This window comes from Cyprinus carpio, chromosome B24 (assembly GCF_018340385.1).
Source record: "Cyprinus carpio isolate SPL01 chromosome B24, ASM1834038v1, whole genome shotgun sequence".
In the NCBI taxonomy this organism is placed as follows: Eukaryota; Metazoa; Chordata; class Actinopteri; order Cypriniformes; family Cyprinidae; genus Cyprinus; species Cyprinus carpio.
The window spans coordinates 16,365,055-16,387,943 of NC_056620.1; the positions used below are offsets into that span (position 1 = coordinate 16,365,055).

At 33.6% G+C, this 22,889-nt stretch overlaps 1 protein-coding gene across 2 annotated transcripts in view; it reads right to left on the minus strand.

Moving 5' to 3' along the window:
* The window catches only part of fndc3bb (fibronectin type III domain containing 3Bb), a 64,408-nt gene that overhangs the window by 11,657 nt on the left and 29,862 nt on the right, over nt 1-22,889 (minus strand). Inside the window, exons 4-21 of one of the 2 annotated variants that reach the window (XM_042752488.1) lie at nt 21,584-21,660; nt 19,240-19,471; nt 17,477-17,764; nt 15,111-15,169; nt 12,342-12,484; nt 11,996-12,055; nt 11,488-11,626; nt 10,815-10,868; nt 10,117-10,241; nt 8,740-8,914; nt 7,937-8,023; nt 6,877-7,012; nt 6,685-6,756; nt 5,667-5,785; nt 5,460-5,565; nt 3,467-3,645; nt 1,742-1,855; nt 991-1,140 (exon numbers count right to left, since the gene is read on the minus strand). In XM_042752488.1, coding sequence (XP_042608422.1) covers nt 991-1,140; nt 1,742-1,855; nt 3,467-3,645; nt 5,460-5,565; nt 5,667-5,785; nt 6,685-6,756; nt 6,877-7,012; nt 7,937-8,023; nt 8,740-8,914; nt 10,117-10,241; nt 10,815-10,868; nt 11,488-11,626; nt 11,996-12,055; nt 12,342-12,484; nt 15,111-15,169; nt 17,477-17,764; nt 19,240-19,471; nt 21,584-21,660 — 2,315 coding nt within the window. Of the gene's footprint in view, nt 1-990; nt 1,141-1,741; nt 1,856-3,466; nt 3,646-5,459; nt 5,566-5,666; nt 5,786-6,672; nt 6,757-6,876; nt 7,013-7,936; nt 8,024-8,739; nt 8,915-10,116; nt 10,242-10,814; nt 10,869-11,487; nt 11,627-11,995; nt 12,056-12,341; nt 12,485-15,110; nt 15,170-17,476; nt 17,765-19,239; nt 19,472-21,583; nt 21,661-22,889 lie in introns of both variants that reach the window. The other variant, XM_042752486.1, reaches the window with a different exon arrangement.

Below are 22,889 nucleotides of genomic sequence, written 5' to 3' on the forward strand. Positions count from 1 at the left end.
TTTTGTGCATTAAAACCAGTTTGCAAAGAGACAATGATAATATACACACCAATGCATGCAAGGGTGTGTTTCATATAATATTTTATTCTTATAAATTCATTGTAAACACAAACAAGTGTAGACACTGTGTGATTAAGGTTTTACACTCTTTTTGTTTGATTAAAATGCAAGCTGCCAGTAATGCATGCATTTCAATGTGATTATGCTCAAAGCAATTATATGAGCTAAATTACTTTCAGGAACTATTAGAATAATGTGTTTCCTTAACTTGGAAATTAGAAAAATAATTTATTCACAACTCATTTTACTGTAAATTACTGATTCATCAAAAACTAAACTGTTAAAGCAAATGCTCAGCTGTAAACTGAATTACATATAATGTTGTTTCTATATAATTTACTGACATTTTTGAAAATAGAAAAATTAACTTTGGGGGGGGAGGGCGTGGAATAAATTGATTAAACTTGAGTTAAAAGAATATTGTATGTTTATGTGGTTGTGACTGATGCATAAATGAAAATCAATAAAAGATATCTGAATAATAAAATGTTCTTTAAACTAAATAATCCTGCAATTCTTTTAAATTCAGTAATTTTGTGCATATTCCAAGTGTTAACATTAAATATATTAAATTAACACATTGTAATTATTTTATTATAATCCTTAAAAATTAATATGATCATTTCATTTAAATTAACATATTAAAAATAGTCAATCACTATAAATTATTTAATAGCTCTGTTTCATAGCATTAAATATCTTGAAGTGGATAATAATTCAAAAAAAACAATTACAAATAATAACAATAATTTGAAAATAAATACATCTAAAAAAATGAATAAAGTAAAATAAAATGAAAATTAACTAATACAAACTAGGCTTTTGTCTTGGTAAAAGGTCAATTTGTAGAAAAACCAATAAATAAAAGTATAATTAATTTATAACAATTGGATATTTGAAATGTGTGATATTGGACACATCATGAATTACCTGTAGCCTGCAGCAGTAGTCCGTAGATGCCTCCAGGTTGGAGATTTGGAAGTAGGTTTCCGTTCCACTGTAGACCAGTTCAAGAGAGTCCAAATCACGTCCCCAGTCCAGCCGGTACTCAGAAATGTCTATCCCAGAGCTCTCTTTGTTCTGGGGATTGAGATCAGAGAAAGCGTTAAGCTCCAGGAAACAAGAGCAAAAAACGCATATTCCCAGCAGTACGTGACTAATTACCTGCCTGACACGGTTTCATCAGGACAAACACAAGAGAGCTACCGCATCATACGCACCGCTAATAAATGAAACAACCTCTCAAAACAGAATACAAATCATTGAAATCTTGATATTTGACATTCAGGAGACAGCAAGGATTAAAATCTCATTCATTTTCATTGTGAATGAAACACAGGAGGCACTTTGTCACAAAAAGAAGGGACTGAAAGCGCAATTGGTGAAGAAAAGGTTTTGCGTGGACACAGTCTGCCACCTTCACTGCAGAGATTTGGTCTTTGGCATTTTCTAAATGATAGATGAATGAAATATGCTGTATTTTCAATAATGCAGTTTCTGTAGCTGTGTTGAGAGTCTATTCTAGTAATTGTGTCTTTCTACGAGTCCCAAAGCCAGTGTTTGCTTCTGAAAATTGACTACTCTCCCAATGCAGCAGAAAATCACTGACAATTTCATCAGATAACAGCATGATTCATCATTTACTGCCTGTATACTGTGCGAATACCTCTCTCCGACTCACCTCCCAGGTCACTTCTGCACAGGTGTGTGACGTCACGTTGATGGCAGGTGGACTACATTGTCCTGGGGGGCCGGCGGCAGTGCTTATTTCCACTGATTCAGAGTACGGTCCATACTGGAAAAAAGGAGCAGGAGAGACTGGCTGAGATTTAAGGCTTTTTGTGCTGTCTCAAATGTAATGAATGGCCAGGGTTTGACCATCAGGAGGGAAATCTGTTATTTCTGTGGCAGGTAAACCCAAAGTGCTACATTGTGTTAGGCACCCATCTTCGGTGATGGCTGAATTAGCTTCTTAATATCCTTGCCGAGGCAGACAGCAGGTCTCTTTATCACCCTGAGGCAATGTAGAGGGTTTGTTAGGAAACGTGGATTTCATGTAAGAGTGGGGAAAACAACTGTAGTGCTGTATTTCTGTCTGAGGGGGATAATATTATAGCTGTCTGAGACACAGTTGTCCAGACTCTTACCTGTATCTGCTTATGAAAGGGAATAAAAGTATGTCTAAAATACTATGTCTAAAATAGTTCCCTTCACTAAAATATATACTATTTATATTGTGGCACTTGGGAACAAAAAATTAATAATCAGTGAAATGAAACCACCTGAATGGACTGAATGTTTTTTTTTTGTTTTGTTTTTTGCTTTTGGATTGGTATAATGAATTAGCATTTAATTTAGAGTACATTTAAAACAACAAAAATGTGCGCCAAAAACTTTTTTCTAAAATCAATTAATCAATAAATAAATAAAATAAAAAGTCTAAAATATTTCCTAAGGGCAATGAAACGGTATTTTGCATTATTTCAGCAAAAATGAAACCTTTTTTGTTATTTTATTATTATTTATATACTTTTATACTATTTATATTAGTGCTGTCAAACGATTAATCGTGATTAATTGCATCCAAAATAATAGTTTTTGTTTACATAATGTAGTTTACTGTGTATATTTATTATGTATATATATAAATACACACACATGCATATATGTATTTAAGAAAAATATGTTATATTTGTATATTAAATATATTTTTATATAATATAAATTATATAAACAAATATTTACATGTAAATACTTTCAAAAAAAAAAACATAACACATACAAAAAATATATAAACAAAAAATATAAACATTAAACACAAATAATATAAAAACAAAATTTTATATTGAATTGATGCGATCAATCGTTTAACAGCACTAATTTATAAATATTCCACATTAGCTTTTATTTTTATTTTTCATTTTTTTTGTTTTCATGTGCTTCTGTCATTTTCCATTGTTTTTTTTTTTTTATATTTCCATAAAACTATTTTTATTTCAGTTTTAGTTTTAGTAATTTAGTACTTTAACATAAAAAAAAAATAAAAAATTAAAATGCCAAGTATTTAAATTTTTTTAAATTAAGCTTAAGATTTACATTTTAAAATTTAGATTTTATTTTCAATTAACTATTTACAATTTTAATAGATTTTGAAACTGACAATGACACTAATCTGTCGCTTAGTTTGTTGTAGTATGAACAGGAAAAAACTCAACTAAAAAATAATATGTTTATAATCCAATCCAAAGAACATCCATTTGGTTTGAAATGTTATTAAAACCTTTTTTTTTTTAATTAATTGGATTTCAAGTAGTTTGTTCTGTGTTTCATATATTAAAGAGCCAGATCATTCATAAAGGGCCAGATTATGCATAAATAGCTGGATCATGCATGCATGATTACTTACCCCAGCACTGTTGGCTGCACGAACTTGGAACCTGTAGGTGGTGCCAGGGAGCAAATTACCCACAGTGCACTCTGCTTTGCATCCACAGTACACCTCTGTTGGCTCCGAACCCTCCTCCATTGCACACATTTCCAAGCTAAACTCCACATTTTCACTCTCTTCACCACACAAAGGACCATCTGGAGAAACAAAGAATGATGGGTAAATGGGAGAAACAGAGACGGAGATGGAACAATAAGCAATCATTTAAAAGTGAAAAAGTCAAAGCATAATCCATCACTCCAGTCAAGTATACACGATCACACCATTAGGACTGTTTCACACATCCTGAGTGGCAATTTTAACTTTTTTCCTCTGAATTCTGAGTTTACATCTCGCAATTCTGGTTCTTGTTTCCACCTCAGAAAAACCGTAATAAAAACCTTTTTATCTCATTTTTAGGATTTATTTATTTTTTAACATTTGTGAGATATAAACTAGGAATTGAGAGATATAAGCATGGAATTCTGTCTAAATTGTGAGAAACATGGTTCCACAGAGAGGTGAGTTAAGTGTAATAATAATAATAATAATTATTATTATTATTATTATTATTAATTCAAACAATTGTGTTCTAGGAGGTGAGTTAGCAAGAGGATAATTATAATTTTATTAATTATTATTATGAGCAATTGCTAAAATTGTATATTTCAATATTAATATTAATAATAATAATTATGAAGAAGCATTTTATTAATTAATATTAATAAATCAAAAGGCCTACGTTGCAAAACATTAAAAAATATATTATTATTACTATTCATTCATTCAAACCATTGTGATCTAGGAGGTAAGTTAGCAAGAGGATAATTATAATTTTAAAATTACAATTTAATTATATAAATTATATATTAATTAGAAAAGGGCATACAATAATACTTTTTAAGATTGACATGGGAGGTAAGCTGAAAAGCAAGAGGATAAATATAATTTTATGAATTATTATCATGATTAATTGCTAAAACTGTATTTTGCAATATTAAAATAATTGTATATTATTATTATTTAAATTGTATTACAATTAAATTACATATGATTACGAAAATCATAATAATACTTTTTTTTAATTGACAAGGGATGTGAGCCGAAAAGAAGCATTTTCTTAATTATTTCAAAAAAGCCTATTTTGCAAAACAGAGTCACTGTTTTGTTGCAACAGCCCTGTTGGTGTGAATCCACAATGCACTTCTCCAGTTACAGTTATGCAGTTATGCTCACATGCCCCAGACTAAGACTTTATGATGACCTCAGAAGACATCCATCTGCCACCATCCTCTCCAAACCAAAACACATTCTCAGTCCTCTCTACAACCCTGCGGCTAACTGGCTACAGGAAGGAACCGATCAATTGCAGTGATGGAGAACATGCAGGGAAGCTCACGCCTGCTGTCCGAGCGGCGTGGAGCTCTGAGAGTCAGCGTGGATGGCTGAAATCAGCACTGCTATTTCACAGTTATTTATAGACCGGATTCAGCCTCTTAAATGAGCCCACCTTCACTCAAAAACAGTGAGTCAGGAGTATAATCGCTAACAAACAAGTGCATTTTATCTCTGGTTAACTCAAACACATGCACACAACAAACCCACACACTAAATAGGGTGATGTAATGCATGGACGGCCCAAAAAAAAAAATAGGTGCAAAGCTTTCAGTTGGTCCAGGTGCATTCTGGGTAAATTGAACTTTAGACTTCAATAGAGTTCCAGAACTATAAATCCATCACCTGTTGAAAAAAGTTCACCTGTTGAGCTGGTAACAAACATAATTAATCTAAAAGCAGACAAGAGTCCTTCAGCTTCTTTTTAACTGCACTTCGAATTGAGTGATTTGTTGAATAGGGTCATAAATATCAGTTTTAAATGACATTTGATGAATGCAAAGCCATTTTTAGACAACCAGTTTTCTCTAAGCGGCAAAAGAGAATAAAAGGATATAAAGAAAAATAACAGCCTCACCCCACTGCAAGGTCATCTCTTTGTGTTTGACATTACCCACGATACTTGGGGGTTGACAGCGGCCAGGGGGCGGGATATGAGTGCACACCGTCAAGTCATCTGAGCACTGCACAAGCAATACATTGAGTAAACACAATAAGTACACTTAGACTTCATTTCATGAATCAGCTTGGGAATCAGTAAATGAACATGGTAATGTTCTTATACCTGGCTTTGCCCCCCCACATTCACACAGCTGAGTCTCAAGGAGTAGCTTGTTGCTGGTTTTCGATCCTCACACAAATGTTTCCTCTCTGGTCCTCTATAGAGAGTTGCCCACTGCCTCTCTGAAAAAGACACAGATGAATTAAATATCTCAAATATCTCACTGGACCTGTCAGGAACATACAGTATTAGAGGCATATTTCACATCAAAATAAAAAGAAAAGAATACAAACTATACTACTGAAAGAAAATGATTATTCATTAAAGTTTGTGGTCAGTAATTTTTTATTTATTTTAGAAATCAATACTTTTAGCAAGGACGGATTAAATCATTGTCACATAAAAAATCTAGTTCAAACTATGTATGTGTTTTTTTGGCTTTTTACTAGTTTCCACAAAAATAATAAGCAGTACAACGGTTTTTAAAATGAATAATAAATGTTTCTTGAGCAGAAAATCAGTATATCAGAATGACTTTTGACGGATCATGTGACACTAAAGACTGGAGTAATGGATGCAGAAAATTCAGCTTTGCCATTACAGGAATAAAATATAAAATATATATTTTAAACTATAATAATATTTCACAATACTGCTGTTTTTGATTAAATAAATGCAGCCTTGCTAAGCATAAGAGATTCTTACTAAATTTTGATAATTTACGCATTATTTTAATGATAATTAAGCACATTTTGCCCCTTAATTTTGTCATAACCAAAAATAAAATAAAATATTAAAAGTTTTATTTATTTGTACATCATCATGTTTTGTTTTGGTATGTGACAATACAAAATAATAATAATGATAAATAATAATGGTCCTAAAATATAAAATAATAAAATAAATAATAATGGTCCTAAAATATTTCTACAAAATACTTTCCCCCACCACTTATTTTCTTTTGTGGGGATGTGGACATGTTCTAGTCAGTTTCACCCATCTGTCATCAAATAAAGGTAAATATTTGAGGGGTTTTCATACTGTTAAAACTTGAATTAAATTATGAAACCTTCAGAGACACCTTCCGAATTCCCTTCTGATATCTCCAAGACATACGTCAAGTCTCCAGATCCACCATCATCTTGTGGAGGTTCTGATTTAATTGTAAAAAAGAAAAAAACAAAACAAAAACAAAAAACAGTAAAGATGAGAATATGATGATAAATGGACATTAATAAAACTTTCTGAAATGCTGTCTTAAAGATGTTCCTACCCCATGTCACACAGAAGCTGTGATATGTGACAGTGTTTACTGCAGGATTCACAGGGGGTCCGGGTCTGTCTGGGGTCGTCTTACACACAAGCAAAGAGCTCGGTGCACTGCACCACTCGCCACTACAAATGATGAGCTGTAGGGGGCGACAGTTAAGAGAGATGTTAGAAGACCACACAAGGTGAAGCATACCACCATACAACTACTTCTGCAGTATAGTACCCATATATTTATAATTTTCTTTAAAAACAAAACAAAACTTTTGTATTACTGCATGCAGTACTGTATCCTACAATCAAATACTCTTCTTTTTCCTTATCTAGTGTGATTAATTAACTAGAAGTAAAAAAAAAATTTGTTTTTGTCTCATGATTTCATTGGACTGCCAAATGTATTAATTATTAAAGATTAAAAATGCAGAATAACTATATTAATTTTTAGACTGCGCAGTATTCAGTATTGCAGTGTTCCAGTCCCAGCACCTCTGAGAATCCAGAGTGACCTCAGACGATATCAGTGAAAAGCAGATAACAAAGGTGGTGTTTGAAGACTTAAGGACACACTTTTGTGTACTAGACAATATGACTTTTGCGTCCCAATCACCTGCAGCATCGCAGGGAGCGATATTCAGATCCTCTCAGAAGTGTCTTTCTCTCCTGATAATGCTAACACATTGTTCCCGGGCTACTCAGAGATTAGACTAAAAGCCTTTAACACACCACCTCGGGAAATCAATTCACCTTCCCCCAACAACCGCTGGATCTAAGAAACAGCTTCAGGTTAGCGGAGAAACTGAAGTTCATTAGATTATCACTAATTGCCTTATTAGTGAAAGAAGGAAATGAGAAAGCAAAGGTGCTTTGGGAACATGTGCTTTTCTAAAGCTGTAGTTAAACACTAGTATGGATGGTTTGTTTGTGTATAAGAATGAAAGGAAGCAGTAACTGTAAATCAAAATAATGCATAAATATAATAAATAAAATCCTTAGTTTTTTTGGCTAATCGGACCATTAACATGCTTCACTCATTAGCTGTCGGACCATTAACATGCTTCACTCACCCTGAATTTGTACTGTGTGTTCCTTCTTAGGGACTCCACCTTACGGTTCAGCTCCAAACCGCTGTAAACTGCCTGGAAGTCCAGTCCCTGCCAAAAACACATTGTCCATTAGGTGTCAGGAAGTGAAGAATGGAACACTTACTCCCAGTTTTGCTTTAAAGGGCTGTCTACATCATTGTCTTGCACTTATAAATACTTCACTGAGGCTGACAAACAGATTGAAGTGAGGAATTGTGTCAGTTCTGTGCAACAAGCGAAAATCAAAAAGAATAATGCGCAATAATTGTTTGGACAAATGCTAGTCCTGTCCTAAACATGAATTTGCTCTGCCTCTGAAACAACTTTTTTTGTTGGATGACATCACCAATGCCTCTTATTTTTCAAAATTTCCGCTACAATCTGGCATTTTAAAATGTTTTTAATGATCCAACCAATTGCTGATAGATAAAATTAAGATTAAAATTAATTAATATGGACATGTATACATAATATGGACATGTATACATATATATTTACATATACATACATGAAATATCTTTAATATATTTGGATGGCACATCAGCCTGAGGTGTGAAACACGCCAGGTATAAGTCATGGATCCAGAAGAGCCCATTTACTCTGACAACTGTGGGCAAGGGCAATTAACTAGAAACCAGTAAAAACAGCTAAGAGACATGACATCCAGTGTGTAACACTGAGAAAATCTATTTTTGGTAGATATTATGACAACAGAAAGCCATAATAAATCCTGCACAAGGGCTCAGGGGAAATATGGGATGGGGCAGTAGGGGTGAATTCAACACCTTGGTCTCATCCTGCATCTCCAGGGTGTATGTGACGACCTCCTCGGTACTGCAGCTGTTTGGTCGCGTCCACTCCAGTGTAACCCAGGATGGACCTGTCTGTACCAGCCGCGGAGGTAAGGACGTCTGCGGGAGACTTCCTGTGGTGTAGAAGAGGACTTCTGTGCTGAATCCACTGCAGAAAAAAACATTATATTCATGAAAACTAATAAATCCCATCCTTTCCCATCCTATAAAGATTATACGACATATCTATATATCATCAAAGCGTGTGAGAAGCACAAAGTTATAAATTGTTTGGACTTTCTTTCACTCACAGTGAGTAGTGAGGAGAATTTTCTCATTTACCGCACCATTAAACACCAAGACACCACAGGGCCAAAATTCTATTAAATTGCGTACAACTAAAAGCACATAGGCTGCTGGGTTATATTTATAAATATTGACTTTTTTCAGTAAATCATAAAACAATTTAAAACACAATATTTCACCTACACCTCAAAAATAAGTACTATGGCAGCATCTTGAAATGGTAAACTTATCTCGGTATCTTAAAATGGTATAACTAAAAAAAATATTATATTTATTTACTATGATGTTTTGATGGTAATCCAAGGTACTTCAAAAATAACAGAATTATCTTGCTAAAATAAATCAAATAAAATAATAGGGTACATTTTTTTAAGTTGACACTGTTACAGTGTAATAGCACAAATAAGTACTTTGTAATATTAATTAACCACATGTATTTCCTGTAGGGTTAGGGTTTGGTTTTAGGGTTAGTTGCTTTTAATTATGCATACTTTACTGTTATTACTATAGTAAACACATGTAACTATGTCACCTTAAAAGAAATAGTTAAAATAAATAATAAATTAAATTAATTAAATAAAATAAATAGAAAAATTAAAATAAAATAAAATAAAATAAAATAAAATAAAATAAAATAAAATAAAATAAAATAAAATAAAATAAAATAAAGCAACATATGGTATTATCAGTGTTGGGGGGTAACTACTTGCATGTAACAACTTTACATAGTATTAATACAAAATAATATAACTGTAATCCATTAGCAGTTACTGAGAAAAAAATTGTGTAATTAAATTACAGTTACTTATGTACGATTACAAAGGGGGTCACATCTGAATATTTTCCATTAACTGATTAACAGTTGAAAACATCCATTAGAAATGTAGAAAAGTAATCAGTTACATTAATAAAGTAATTATAATAGTTAAACTGCTTATAACATTTTAAATAGGGTAACCTATTATATTTCCAAAGTAACCTTCCCAGCACTGGGTATTACTGGTTATAATTTAATTAAAAAAAAAAAAAGTTTTTTTTTTGTAGGAGACAGAAAAATAAACAAACCTGGTGCCAATATCATTTAGTGCTGCCACTCGAAATGTGTACCCAACAGCAGGGCACAACCTCATTACTTTGCAGTGTCGCTGGTGTCCAACGTAATATTCACGAAAAATGCTGTTTTTCTTCCCCTGGAAAAGAAACAAGAATAAAGCAACACAGTCTATGACAAATAGGATGACAAGAACAACACAAACATCTAAAAACATGGAGAAAAGGATATGCTGTGTCAGAACAGAACACTCTTTAAATGAAAAGAAGAACAACAACAACAACAAAATTGCTGCTGGAAGCTGTGCTAATTATCACAACAACAGGAGCCGGTATTTAATTAAGGTTAAATGCAGAGGTATTCTGAATGGATTCGGTGGGGAAGAACAGCTGCCAGCATCTTCAGACACTTCTGGAGCCGCACAGCCACAGATGAGGAGTTTTAATGAACTCTTAATGAGTCAGAAAAGCTTTGGGTAAATGAAAATAACTGAAGTAGACAGACTATGGCGTAAAGCGGAACAGTCGGTTAAAGCCTCAGTCGCCACAGGACCAACATCTCATGCCATGGGGACGAGGAAAAAAACATCACAGCCAAAGAAGGAAGGCAAATAATAGAGAGGAAATGAGAAAGAAAGAAAACTCAGCTGAATAATACGAGTAGATGGCACACACAGGATATAACCAAATTTATTTAGAGAGGTGATACATACCTCATCCCATTCTAGAACATAATTGGTGATTTTTGAGCCGTTGTCCGCAGGGGGCTGAAATTAAAATAAGAAATTACAAAAAAAAAAAAAAAAAAATCATATATACACTTCCTAACAAAAAAAAGGTTGCTGTTATTAAGTTTTTTTTTATGTTTTTGAAAGAAGTCTTTTATGCTCACCAATGCTGCATTTATTTTAGTATAAACAGTAATACTGTAAAATATTGTTACAATTTAAAACAGCTGTTTTCTATTTGAATATATTTTAAAATGCAACATTAAAAATGAATGAAAAATGTTATACTTCCTTGCTCAATAAAAGTATTAATTTCTTTTTTTTTTAATCCCTCAGCCTATATATATATAAATGTAAATCCATCATTACTATCAACACTAAGCAAAAATTTATATTTTTATAATTAATTATTTTACAATGTGTGACTACTGCCAGGAGGTGATGCATTACAATGATTTTACTACAGTTAAGGTTTTTTTCTTGGCATGAAGAAATGTGTAATGTTCAGTTAGTAATTCCATTAATTATTAATAAGTCACCATAAACTAATTTTACTAAACTATATTACTAAGTAATACAGTTTGACCCTAAGATATATGAATGGTTGTAGAAACTCTGCACAATAATACAAAATTCAATACAATTATGTCATACATACCTTCCACTGTAATGTGAGGGAGCTCTTGGTGCGATGGGACAGTCTGGGGGGTAGAGGGGTATCAGGAGGGTCACTGTGGGTAGTGAAGGCCCTCGCATCCGAACTCGGACCCTTTACTGAGTTACACACTGTGCTTACTCTGTAAGACACACATGGTGAGAATTTCCCAATTAGTAGTTCAAGAATATTTCAGAAAATCTGCTGTTGTCATTTGAAATGAATCATTTAGCAATACCAATGTATTTGAATGCTGTATCCACTGTAGTTACAAGAAGAACACTCTGTACCAGTACTGTGCTGTTTAATGTAAGTGTTCAAATGCAAAAAATGCTCATATTTAAGTTCAAATCTTTAATATCTTTAACAGGATATCAGGGCATTCATCTCTCTTCAGCACTCAAATGAAATTCAAAGTGGTCAGCTAATGGAGCGCTACACCTCATTTGTGAGTCGCTTTGGTTAAAAGTGTGTGCTAAATGAATAAATGCAAATGTGAAACTGCTCTCACCTGACGTGATAGTCTGTGGCTGGTCTGAGGTCATTGAGGGTGTACTGGAGCTCCTCACCACTGAAACAGAGACAGACTGAGAGTGAAAGTCTGTTTGTGGTAGTAGATGGGTGAAGCATTCTTTAAAACCTCCTTCAGTTTTCCAATCAATTCATAATAGCCTGTATGCTTTGCTCCAGGGACCAAAAAAAATAAATAAGGCAAAGCTGCAGACTTACATGAGGATTTTTTCTTAACCGCATGGGGAAGAATGTTATGTAACTATACTAATGAATGAAAACAAATAGCTTCAGTGATTCAGAACACATGCATCAATAAAATTATGCATCTAAAAAGTGTCCCTTACCTATACACAACCTTGTATTTCCCGTCTCTGCCCTTGTCCTTGAGCTGGAGCTCGTAACCACAGGAAGGGACCCGTCCAGATGATCCCGATACAGAAACAGACGTCCATGACACAAGCGCGGAGCGGGACTGTACGTTAGACACCTGAGGGCCCAAAATACAGACAGATTAAAGTTTTATTACAAAACATAACTGCCTGAAATTTTACTTCCAAATCCAAAAGTAAAAATAAAAAAATACAAATAATAATAATATATATAATACATATAATAATTTACGCAATATATTTTTTGCAAATTGTATTTGCAATACAATAATGTTTTTTATTAATATTGCTGAAAATATTTCAAGATTTATTTATTTATTTTTAATTAGCATATGTATAAAAGGCTGTACAACAAGAATGACAGTCCAAAACAATTTGCAGATAAGAGTCTGGGAGAAGACTAAAAGTTCAAAATAAAGTAAGACACCTGAAAGGCAGGCCCATTTGAATTGCAATTCCCAGTTATTTATGATGTCTGGTACATCAATAAATCTAGGCTGCTGTAAATAGTACTTAATTCGGGTGCCAAGGCTACTGCAGGTTCGTCTTCAGTGAATGAAGCATCAGTCAGAGCACCCTGCAGCTGACGTCCTCCACAGTTGCTCATTCACAAAACAAAAACATCTGTGTCTGAAGAGGCTTCGGTCACAGCAGACCAGACTATTTATCTGACACTTGCTGTTTTGCATTCAAACCAAGCGATTTTGTATTAGTAAAGAATGAAAGCTAGAGCTATAAGGAGTATCTTCACAAACATCTAAGCGTCGGCTGCATTAGTAAAACGTTACAGGAACTGATCATGACGAAAGACACTGAAAAATGCTTCATTTATGAAACTGTAATGCCACAGCACCAATCAGGAAAGCAGAAACAGTTTCTTGTGTAGAATAAAAATTAGATTTTTTAGGGTGAGATAACAGAAAGAAGCACAAAAAAGCAGGAAAACTTGTTATCATCTTGATAATACACACAAAAAAGAGACTTAAATGGTAATAAAGTCTATGTTCAGTTACTCGATCTATGCGAAATACATAATATAAAATACATTAAAATAAATACATATCTAAAAATGTAATAATATATTATCTCAAAAATATTCAATAATAATAAAAATGTTTATATAATATAATATAATACAATATAATAATTCTCTTAAAAGATATATTCAAAAATACTTGATATCAGACATTCTCAGTGAAAAACATTACCAGGTCTCGGAGACCTCAAATATAAAACATTTTCTTTTTAACATTACATTCTCTGCTGTACTCATTGTAGTGGCACACTCCTGTCAGTTGTTTACTTCAATTTGCTTTATTATATTTTCTATAGTGCATTTCTGAAGGGGTCGACCTGACCTTGAACAGAAACAACATTACTATATTGAAGAAAGAGTGTGTGTCTACTTTGTGATAGAACAGAGGGTGAAAAGTTCAAAGTGTATTTGCTGGTATCTGATTAGGTCAGAGGAACATGACAATTAAAGGCAATTGTGACTATTATCTTTACACAAAAAGGGGGTTAATATAACGAAATGTACTGGATAGCAAAACATTAACCCATATGGCATCTACACCAATGATGTCAGACCTTATATCAGAATTAACTGCACTTTTCTGAGCCATTTTGGATATTATTTATATGCCATCAGTTTTCACAATTCATCACAAATATGAACATGTTTCAGTTACATCTGTAAACCAGAACAAATACCACATCTAAAGCAATCTAATGATGATATATTTTCAATATATATTCTTTGATAATCAATGTATTCTATATATTCTTTTTTGGTCTCCTGTATATTAATATCACATTTTAAAAGCATATATGACATGCGTTCCCACTCAAAGAAAGGGACAAAGATTATGAAAGATTATGCAGCAGAGATGAGAAAAACATACTGATGTGACCAATCAATGAACCATTAAGCCATTCATTAACAGCTGCTGCCCCCTCGTGAACGAAAATGGAAATGCTTCATTCTGACCATCTCTAAACAATTACAATCCTCATGTCTCAGGAGTCCTTATGTGGTTGCTAAGTGCAGAGTGGGTTTTACACATTATTATGAGGTTTCTAGGGTGTTCTGGATGGTTGCTATATATTATCCAACACACCTATTATAAAGCACACATCCTTTAAAAAAAAATATCCTTTAAAAAAAAAAAAAAAATGTTTCTACACTACTCATACATTATACTGTATGTGTGTGAATTTGCATTGCTTTGATCATTCTCTGTAGATCCCATCATTTCGCATGCCACGATTGGTCAATTATGTATAATAACTGCACGCATTACCTTTCACAAATATGTAAAAAGGGATGTATGGTCACCCTACTCTTTGATAATCTTATCTAATCCCTAGACTCAAGTCAAGTTTATATGATTTCCCTAACCAATTTTATCGTCCACCATGCAAAAATCCCACATCTGTTTAGAGAGGAAACAATAACTCTCCTTAACAAGCACGTGGGATCTGAGGTGTCATTTAAACAATGTTTTAAATAGTTTAAAACTTAGCGTTTGGTGTTTGTTTATATCCCTTATGCAAAAAAAAAAAAAGTAATGTAATGCTTTCGAAAAATTCTAGAATATTTATAGTGGAGCAATAGTCCTGCAGGAAAAATAAAACAATAACTGGCAACACTGGTGGGTTTTGATTCACTGAACCGTCTGCAGAAACGAGATTTGTGAGATGACATGATTTAAAATCACTCACCTGCGGCTTGTCCATTCCTGATGGCACAGCCTGAACTCGTCTTGTGTCCACATCATGATCTGCACAGAAAACACATTAAATGTAGCCATCCGTCTCCTATCTGTCATAAATCAGAGTGTGTATGTGTCTGTAACATCCTCATGCTTATTTGCAAAGAGAAAAAAAAATACACAGAACATAAATTCAGTATCACCAGACAGAGAAACAGATCAGAGGCAATAGAGACATCTTGATGGATGGGGCTGTCGGATTGGGCCTGAGCCGGGTCGGAAAATGTCTGTCGGGGAGTGAGGTTCATAGGTCTGGCTCTTATGGGGCCCGAGGGGCTCCTGCAATGAGTCATCACTGCGATGAAGTCATGGCAACATCACCCCTCACTGACCTCCATGGTTTTCCCCCAATAAGATGTTGTTGGGATTGAGAGACAGAGGATGTTTTCAGTAGATTCTTTATTTTATTAGAGGAAGAGGGAAAAGAGTGGAAAAATTAGAGATTCCACTCCATGTATGGATTAAAAACAGGTCAAAGGGATCTTGAATTACTCATTGGATTCAAAGGAGTCCCGACAGTGTTGGAAAACAATTTTGAGAAGTAAAGTGATTTTACAAACTACATTTCAGCAGAAAACTGAGAAACGTCGCTAATTTTTGTAATACAGTACTTCACATGTTTAAATTATGAGTAGTTTGTTGACAAGCCACAGCAAAGTCCTGAACACTGCCGGAGACTGAAGACCAAGTCTAAACGTCTGATGTCATGCATTTCACCCAGATCTGAGCATCTTCTCAGACATTCTCCACAGGAACAGCTCGTCTTCTCGTCTCTTGATTTAATTTGCCGTGCCTTTTCCCTGTGCATTTTAACACGGACCAGACTTGTGCTGTCACTTCAGACAGGAAGAGATCTGTGTCTCATTATGCACCGTGGTTTCACCACAGACAGATTACAGACACACACACACACACACACTCTCTCTCTCTCTGTAACACACACAGACACAGAGGCATGGGAACCAAAGGTTCACAAGAACAAAGACCAGGGTAAGATAAGACATTAAAGAACAAAGAGGAAAACAGCGAGCCGTTTTCACAGGGAAGATGAAAGAAAAGGAAAGGATGATACAGAGAATTCTGGAATCTACTGCATCTCATGCAACATGTGTTCCACATTCATCCACCATCTGATCCCAGTACAGCTACATCCCTTATTGGAATAATTGGCTATTTGGAATTCTTTAAGCTTACTGTATAGTATACTATATACTTGAAATAAATACTGTGCACTCAGATTGGTGATCAAGAACTGATTCTTCCTTACAGCTAAATGGATGCTGCAGTGAAGATAATGAGAAAGGCTGAGCAACGCAAAATAAAACTAAAAAAGACATACAACCATATAGCATAACCAGCATAGTATGATTCAACAAATTTTTAAATCAGTCAGAAAATTTAGTTAAAGCCTAAACATGAATTGTTATAGTATCTTTATCTATTAAAACAACAGTTAAAGATAAACATTTAGAGTTTTGTTGTAATAAATGACACTAAATAAAAATAAGAATCATTTCAATATTTTTCAATTATTTTAATATTTTTAAAAATGACACATTTAGGAAATAAATCTATATTTTTATTAATTATTATTGATTAATTAAGTTCTGACCTTTAAGTTTTATCAAATAAGCCAAGAATTAAATTTATAAATAATTATATAAATGAGGAAAAAATATATTTTTTGGAGAAACGCATATGGTAAAATAATTTGGTGCTCAAGTAACATTTTTTATTATTAACAGTGTTGGGAACAGTTGTGCTTCTTAATATTTTTGTGGAAACTGTGATTTTTATTTTTATTTTTTTGCAGGATTCATTGATGAATCGTTGATATTAACAGCATTTATTAGAAACAGAAATACTACTGACCCCAAACATTCGAACGGTCCTGCACACAACTATATACTCCAGCAGCAGCAGTAATAGCACTTTTAGTATGCTATTCCCAGCCTATTTCATTCAAGCGACTGACTGTATTCCACCAGTAGTGGGCGCTCTTCTACATTCACACTCGCACTATTTACTGTTTATTCAATGTGCATGTGTGTCACACTAAGAGTAAGCGCTGACACTGATATAACAGCTCAAAAACAAAGGCTTAGAGGTAAGGACCCATAAAGCTTCATGGAAATGAGACTTTAAAGTCAACATAAGTGGACAAGATTGTTGACTCATCTCAACAGAGACTGCTTTTATTTAAGTCCAGCTGACACTGGAAGTATCCTTTGTTTTTGCTCTCAGCTGTATGAAAATATGACAAAATCAGCAAGATGTCTCTTAAATTAGAGGAGTTTTAAATTGGACTTAGCTCACCCTGTGGCTCGGTGTCTGAGTGTTTGGGGCTTCCTCTGGCTCTTCGATCTGGCCTTTTGTTGCCAGGGCTTCCTCCTCCTCCTCCTCCTCCTCCAGGGCTGCTGTGGCTCTTGCCGTAGCCGTTAGCGGTGGTGGTGCAGGCCGTGGTGTTCTTGTAGCTGTTGGACAGCGGGCTGGTGACCTGACTTAGACTTGTACGCTCCACCGGCTGTTTGAGCTTCTTGGGTGGAGGTTTACAGTACTCCTCATGACCCATGAAAGTGGAGATGTTATACAGCGGGATGATCTCTGAGATAAGGCAAAGATTGCAATTACACTATAGAAAGCAGAAAGCAAATGCGTTGCATACACATGAGCACAAAAATGTTAAATAAAGCAACATAATATTTATGTAAAACATAATTACTGGTATACTTTATACTGTTTTTTCAAATTAAGTTTACAAAATTCAATACACAATTTATATTCTAGTCTACAAAAGTGTTTTAAGCAGCGTTGTGTATACATAAGCACAATGATGTTAAATAAATCAAAACTCTTAATATATTACTTAAACGATTTTAGCTTAATTTTCTTAAAATTAAGCTAAGCTTTCTTAATGTTTTTTTAAAAAAACAAAATATTTTAAAATATTTAAAATATATTTTAATAAAAAAGTAAAAATGTTATAATATGTAAACAATATGTAATATGTAAAAAAGTCTTAAATGTTATAATATATAAAAATATGTAATATGTAAAAAAAGTCTTAAATGTTATAATATAAAAAATATGTAATATGTAAAAAAAGTCTTAAATGTTATAATATAAAAAATATGTAATATGTAAAAAAAGTCTTAAATGTTATAATATATATAAAAAATATGTAATATGTAAAAAAAAGTCTTAAATGTTATAATATATAAAATGTAGTATATTTTTTATTCACTACACAATTTTTATTTGTCCACAAATCTAATTTTGTGCAGCAATGTGCATAAATATGATTTAAAATGTTAGTACAACAAAGAAATTCATATATGAAAAATGATTTCATATAATAATATATTTCATATTCAGTATACACGACGACAAAAATGTCAAATAAATCAAATTACATTTATATAAATAACATTATAAAATACATTATATATTTAATATTAATAACATTTTATATTCAACATACAATTTATATTTGTCCACAAAAGAAATTTTATTCAGCACTGTATATGTGAGCACACAAATGCAAATAAATGAAAACTAAAAGCAATTCACAGATTTTAGATATATATTTTTCTATTCTAAAAAAATAATTTTGTGTTGCATTTGTATACACATATGACCACATGAGACTTAAACAAAAATGCAATTATAGTACAAGTTCAATAAAATTGTTTATTAAAAAAATGCGTGTTGTACATTAAAATATTTTACAAAAAAATTCTCTCTCTGTCTCTCTCTCTATATATATATAAAATGTCATATTTAGTTTAAAATGTATATTAGTCTACAAAATGGATTTCATTCATTTAAGAATAAGAAAATAGTTTCTTAAAATTAAATATTCATTCAAGCATGTCCCAACTTTTCACTGGTAATGAATGTTCAGACTGGTTGTGTTGTGTTTTCATAGCTTTGTGTGGTATTTCGTTTTCATGTTAAGCTTGGTTAGGACAGTGTTATGATTCAGTACAAAGAGACGGTTGCCCATCCTCACTGAAGTATGTGTTTAAATAAGTGAATAAGACTAGGACCTTTAGTCTACAGTGGACCATGAAGCTTACCTTCCGGGTAGATGGGTGGCAGTCGGTGCTGATAGAACTGGTGTGGGGGCACATCACCGGGGCTGACTGGGGGATAATATGACGTATGAGAAGCCGGAATAAAGTGTGGGTGCGTCAGGTATGGCGGGTGAATGTGGTGGCTCGGGGACAGAGCCGGAGAGTAACTCGGAGGGTAACATTCAGAATGAGGCATGACCACAACCCTCCGCAAGCCTGTGTTGTCCTCCAGAACCTGAAAATACAAACATCCACAGACGTCAAGCCAAACAATTCCCAACCTCACAGGCCCTCTGATGTCAGCCATTAGTGCCCCACCCGACAAACAACACCGGATCTAATGTGCCAGCAGTTACGAGACAACCACAGATATTCAGTGCCACTTTAAACAAAGGCAAGGAATGCAAAAGTAAACAAGGACTTCTAAAGGAATAGCTATCAAGTACATTCCACTGGAGGAATGCATGCATGGAAGATGCTTACAGGAATCACAGATCTGCTCGTACAGTTCACATGGGAGAATCAACTCACTGTCCCACGCTGACCAGCTTGGTCACCCAAGGTTAGAGGGTGAGGTTACTGACGACAGCAGAAAACTGTTTTTTACCGAAAATGCTTTTACTGCAGGAAAACCAATATGTTCTTGGTTCAAGCAGAGAGCTATTAAAACACTTACACAGCATGTACCTTCAAGCCCTCCTGGGAAGTTCATATTTTCTAGTTCGTAACTGATGTAATGTACATTTAAGTGATTGAAGATGCAGTGATGAGGGGTGTTTTCTGGCAAACAGTAAACAAAAATGTTTACAAAGTGTTAACGCAATATTTATAATTAAAAATGATGGCCAATACCAATTAGCTTTTCCATTTTAAACCAGAGGGAAACCTTTGTCCAGAGATAAATACTGACATGTGGGGAAAACAAGCACAAATGTATATTTGAGTTTGCATATTCTGGCACGTGCAAAGACAGATTGTGTCAAATGTTCATTTGTGCTCATAAAATAAGCAAAAAATAAATAAAAAAATAAAAAATAAATAAAAATAAAAATAAAAAACATCACAGTGATTTCAGGAGAATCAACAACTGCTCACATCAATAAATTCATTTTTTAAATAATTTGATCAAGTTTAGTTCTAACTGTTGATGTGAAATTGTTCATATGTAAATTAAAGTATTAAGTAGTATTTTTTAAATCAAATGTTAATTTTATTAATTAATCTCAGAGGTCTACAAACTCCATTTCTGGATTTATTCACTAACATTAAAAATAAATCTAAAATTATAATGTCAAGACACTGTGAAACTATGATTCTATACAACTCAAGCATATCTGGACAGGTAATTAACTCATTAATTGTATCAAGGTATGGCACATTATTATTTATTAGGTAATGTGTTTAAATACAATGAAAAAAATTGGGATCAGTAAGGTTTTTTTATTTTTTTGAAAGTAAATAATACATTTATGGAGCATAGATGCATTCAATTTATCAAAAGTGAAAGTTAAGGCCCTTATAATAACTTAATCCTGAAAAACTTTTATTTTAGAGTTTTTTGAAATTACAATAATTTTTAATTTGTAATAATATTTTACAATATTAATGTTTTTATTGGTGAGAAAAGATGTCTTTAATTAGCATAAATAAGTCTTTAAAAAAAATCTAACAAAAAAAAAAAAAAAAAAAAAAAAAAAAAAACTGACCACAAACTTTTGAATGATATTGTATGTTGACTGTACATTTAGTTCATATGAATTTTATGTAGAGATTAAAAACTGCCACTTATGAGGTCCCATGCTTGTGCAATAAAACGTAATTTCCCATCATTTTCTGAGGCAACAGAGCAACAATTACACACATAATGAGCATTATCATCACTTCATTTTGATGCACTTGTGCTAAAACGCTTCCATCTTGTTGGGAAGTTCAAAGAGAGAAAGTGGTGTGCGGGTCCTGCCCTTCACATTCGGGTGGAATGCGCTAATGAATCATATTTACATGAGTGACCTTTGTGCCATTATAACCCTCCCACTGATTTATTACACCCACAACTCAAACCTTTTTTCCTGCCCTCTCTGCAAGAGTTTTTGACCTTTCTACTGAAATGTCACTGCTGCCGACCTTTAGCAAACTCTGGCCTGACACCATTCCGTTAAGATGAACAACTTGGAATTTTGTGCCTGTTGTTCAGTTGTTTGTTTGGCTGCTGCATACTAGAATCACACTTTGTAAACGTGTTTCCAAGAAAGGGATATTCGCCTATGAGGGGTGAAATCACATCCTCATTGTGCGAGAGAGGTTTCGCCACCCCGACGCATGGCCCTGACCCATTCCTGCCGGTTACCTGGGAGACGTAGCCAGGAGGAACGTGGATTGGTGGAATGGAACCGTTCGGTGACATCATGGGAACTTCAGCAGGCCCTGAGGCAGAAAAAAAAAAAACCTGTCAATCAAACAGTAACACAATGCTGACTCCGCCCCCTCATTCCATCACGTAATGCAAGCCTAAGCAAAGAAAATTCCAGGGGCTACGAGAAAACAGCAGAAAAACATGAATGCATTGGTAATAAGACACGTATATGCTTAAGAGATGGTATTACACAAGTTAATCGCAAAGCTACCGATTGCATTCTCTTCATTGCATTCTATTCAAGCGATATATACTATATACATAGGAAATCTCAACTGCGCAATTGTTTACAAATTATCACCCAAAGCAGCAACATATTTAAAGGATATAGTACATCCACACACACCATAAAACACAATACAAATTACCAACACTTAAAACCGTCACAAAATGTATATATATATATATATATATATATATATATAATATATATATACACACACTATACAGCACATTTCAACTGCTCAATTCTTTAGATCGTCACAAAATGTATACCATATTATTGTACAGCTTTAAAGTTTGATAAGCACACTGTACGAATAACTAATTTTAACTGTAAAAATGCTACAGTAAAAACTGATAACTGTTAACCGTGAGTTCCCTTACTATATACAAGGAAAAACTAATAGATCTAACCTTACATTTCATGTAATTTTACACTTAAAGTGGAAAATAAAAATATTGCACATCATATTGAAAATAACACCCAAAAAAAATCCCACATTAAATCTCACATTTTATAAAATAATTGTTTAAATGACTGAGCTTCTTAATAATGTTTGTTATTGGTTATGTATATTAGGGCTTTGTCACAGCTCATGTTGTTTAAAACATGTTTATTTGATTATTTTAGTGCGAGTTGATTGGTAATTCAATGGTGTTTTGCATTTGTGCGCATGACACTGTGCACCTTCTACATATTAGTATTTACCTCAGTTTGTGGAAAAGCTACTTGTGATGAACTTTGAATCATCATGTGGCTTACTTTTTACTTTTTATTTTTGGTAATCAGCAGAAAATGACTGTTACACCGTGTACTAACTACACGCGACGCTACAAGATTTCTGCGACAAGCAGTTTGGGTGTCCACACCAGACGCGACGCGACACCGTGACAGAATCAATCAAATATCATAGCCAATCAGAAGAGTGTGTGGGCGGAGTCTCTCTGGAAGCGCTCTGCACTCGCATCAAAATGGATAAGTTTGTAATCTAATATAAATATTAAACCTTTTTAACAT